Source organism: Salpingoeca rosetta (assembly GCF_000188695.1).
Source record: "Salpingoeca rosetta unplaced genomic scaffold supercont1.4, whole genome shotgun sequence".
Lineage (NCBI taxonomy): Eukaryota > Choanoflagellata > Craspedida > Salpingoecidae > Salpingoeca > Salpingoeca rosetta.
In genome coordinates this window covers 1,358,368-1,359,901 of record NW_004754930.1, presented here as the reverse complement: position 1 = coordinate 1,359,901, position 1,534 = coordinate 1,358,368, and the positions used below count along the sequence as shown (strand labels likewise).

Here is a 1,534-nt window from a genome sequence, read left to right as displayed (position 1 = left end):
GTGGTCGTGTATTGATGATGATGATGATGATGATGATCTGAACATGTTGCAGATGATGAAACCAACCGCAGACACACATACACACTAACACACTACACAACACACCCACACCCACACCCACACCCACACCCACCCACACACCCACACTCAGACACACTCAGACACACTCAGACACACGCACAAAACACAACATGGAGCTACGCGGCGGTCCCCTTCCTTTGTTCTGCGGATGCGAGTATGCGATCCCACTTGACAAACTGCTCCGAGAGCATCATGACGACGTTGTTGTAGGCCTGCAGCAGCGAAAACACCCGGTCCCGCTGGTCACGCGCACCCTCCTGCAGATGTACAAGTGGAGCAGTGAGTGGAGCAGGCGAGCATGCGCACGATACACACAGACACACAGACACACACGCACAGACACGCACACACGCACACACGTGTGCTCACTCACCACTTGACTGAGATGCACGGCGCGCAGCGGTTTCAACTTGACGCTGTGAGACGGCACCTCTGTCGTCGTCACGCGGTACAAAAAGACGTGAGAGGAGCATGCACGCAAACAACACACACACACACACACACACGCACACACACACACACACACACTCACCACGCAAGGGTTCGCTGTTGATAAACTTCTCGCCCCGAGACACGGCCTCAAACTGTCTGCATGTGTCCTGTAACCGATCCTGATCTGCATTGCGTGTGGATTGTGGTTCATGCGTTACACAAACGCCGCGAGCTGGGTGAGCGGTGCGCGTAGGTATGGGATGGACAACAAGAACATACGACCTGTTGGACGACCAACAGGGGGTGAACCTGAAAAGCATCCATCTGTCATTGTACCTGCAAGAATCACTTGTGCTTTCACTGGATCTGGTGTTGCCATTGCTTCAACGCCTTCTGGCGGGACCAGCTTCTGTATCTCTGCATCTACACACGACGAAAACGATCGACGTCATGCTATCTTATGAGCGCCTAGATGGCAAGGTAAGCACATGCCCAACACACACACACACACACACACACACACACACACACACACACACAGACATGCTGACTGACATTGCTCCCAGATTTGTTTGATGTGTTCGTGTTCCTCCACGAGCTTCTGCAGCTGCTGAAAGGCGTCGTTGAGCCCAGTGGTCAGTGGCACCTGGTGCACATGTGTAATGCGGCAAAGCCGATGAGCGAAGAGGGTTGGGTGAGGGAGGGGGAAGGAGGTGAGGGGACGTGAAGAGAAATCGGCACACACACATGGATGGGCGCAGATGGGAGTCGTTCATTCCACACACACACACACACACATGCGCACACAAATGGAAGCGTACACGGACACACGGACACACACAGACAGGCACAGACACACAGACACACACACACACACACACATACACACACATATACACACACACACACACACAGACACACACACTCACACAGACACACAGACACACATACACCCAGACACACACAGACTCAGACACACACAGACTCACACACACACGCAGGACGCAGACACACACACACA

The 1,534-nt window shown here is 53.5% G+C and overlaps 1 protein-coding gene across 1 annotated transcript; it reads right to left on the bottom strand.

Moving 5' to 3' along the window:
- Window positions 1-143: 143 nt before the first annotated feature.
- Window positions 144-1,161, bottom strand: PTSG_13236 (uncharacterized protein). Its single transcript, XM_004997288.1, has 5 exons — window positions 1,069-1,161; window positions 850-936; window positions 614-697; window positions 455-513; window positions 144-338 (listed from the first exon to the last, which is right to left on the bottom strand). Exons 2-5 carry the CDS (start codon window positions 890-892, stop codon window positions 198-200), a joined length of 327 nt encoding a protein of 108 aa, XP_004997345.1. The 5' UTR covers window positions 893-936; window positions 1,069-1,161; the 3' UTR covers window positions 144-197.
- Window positions 1,162-1,534: the final 373 nt, after the last annotated feature.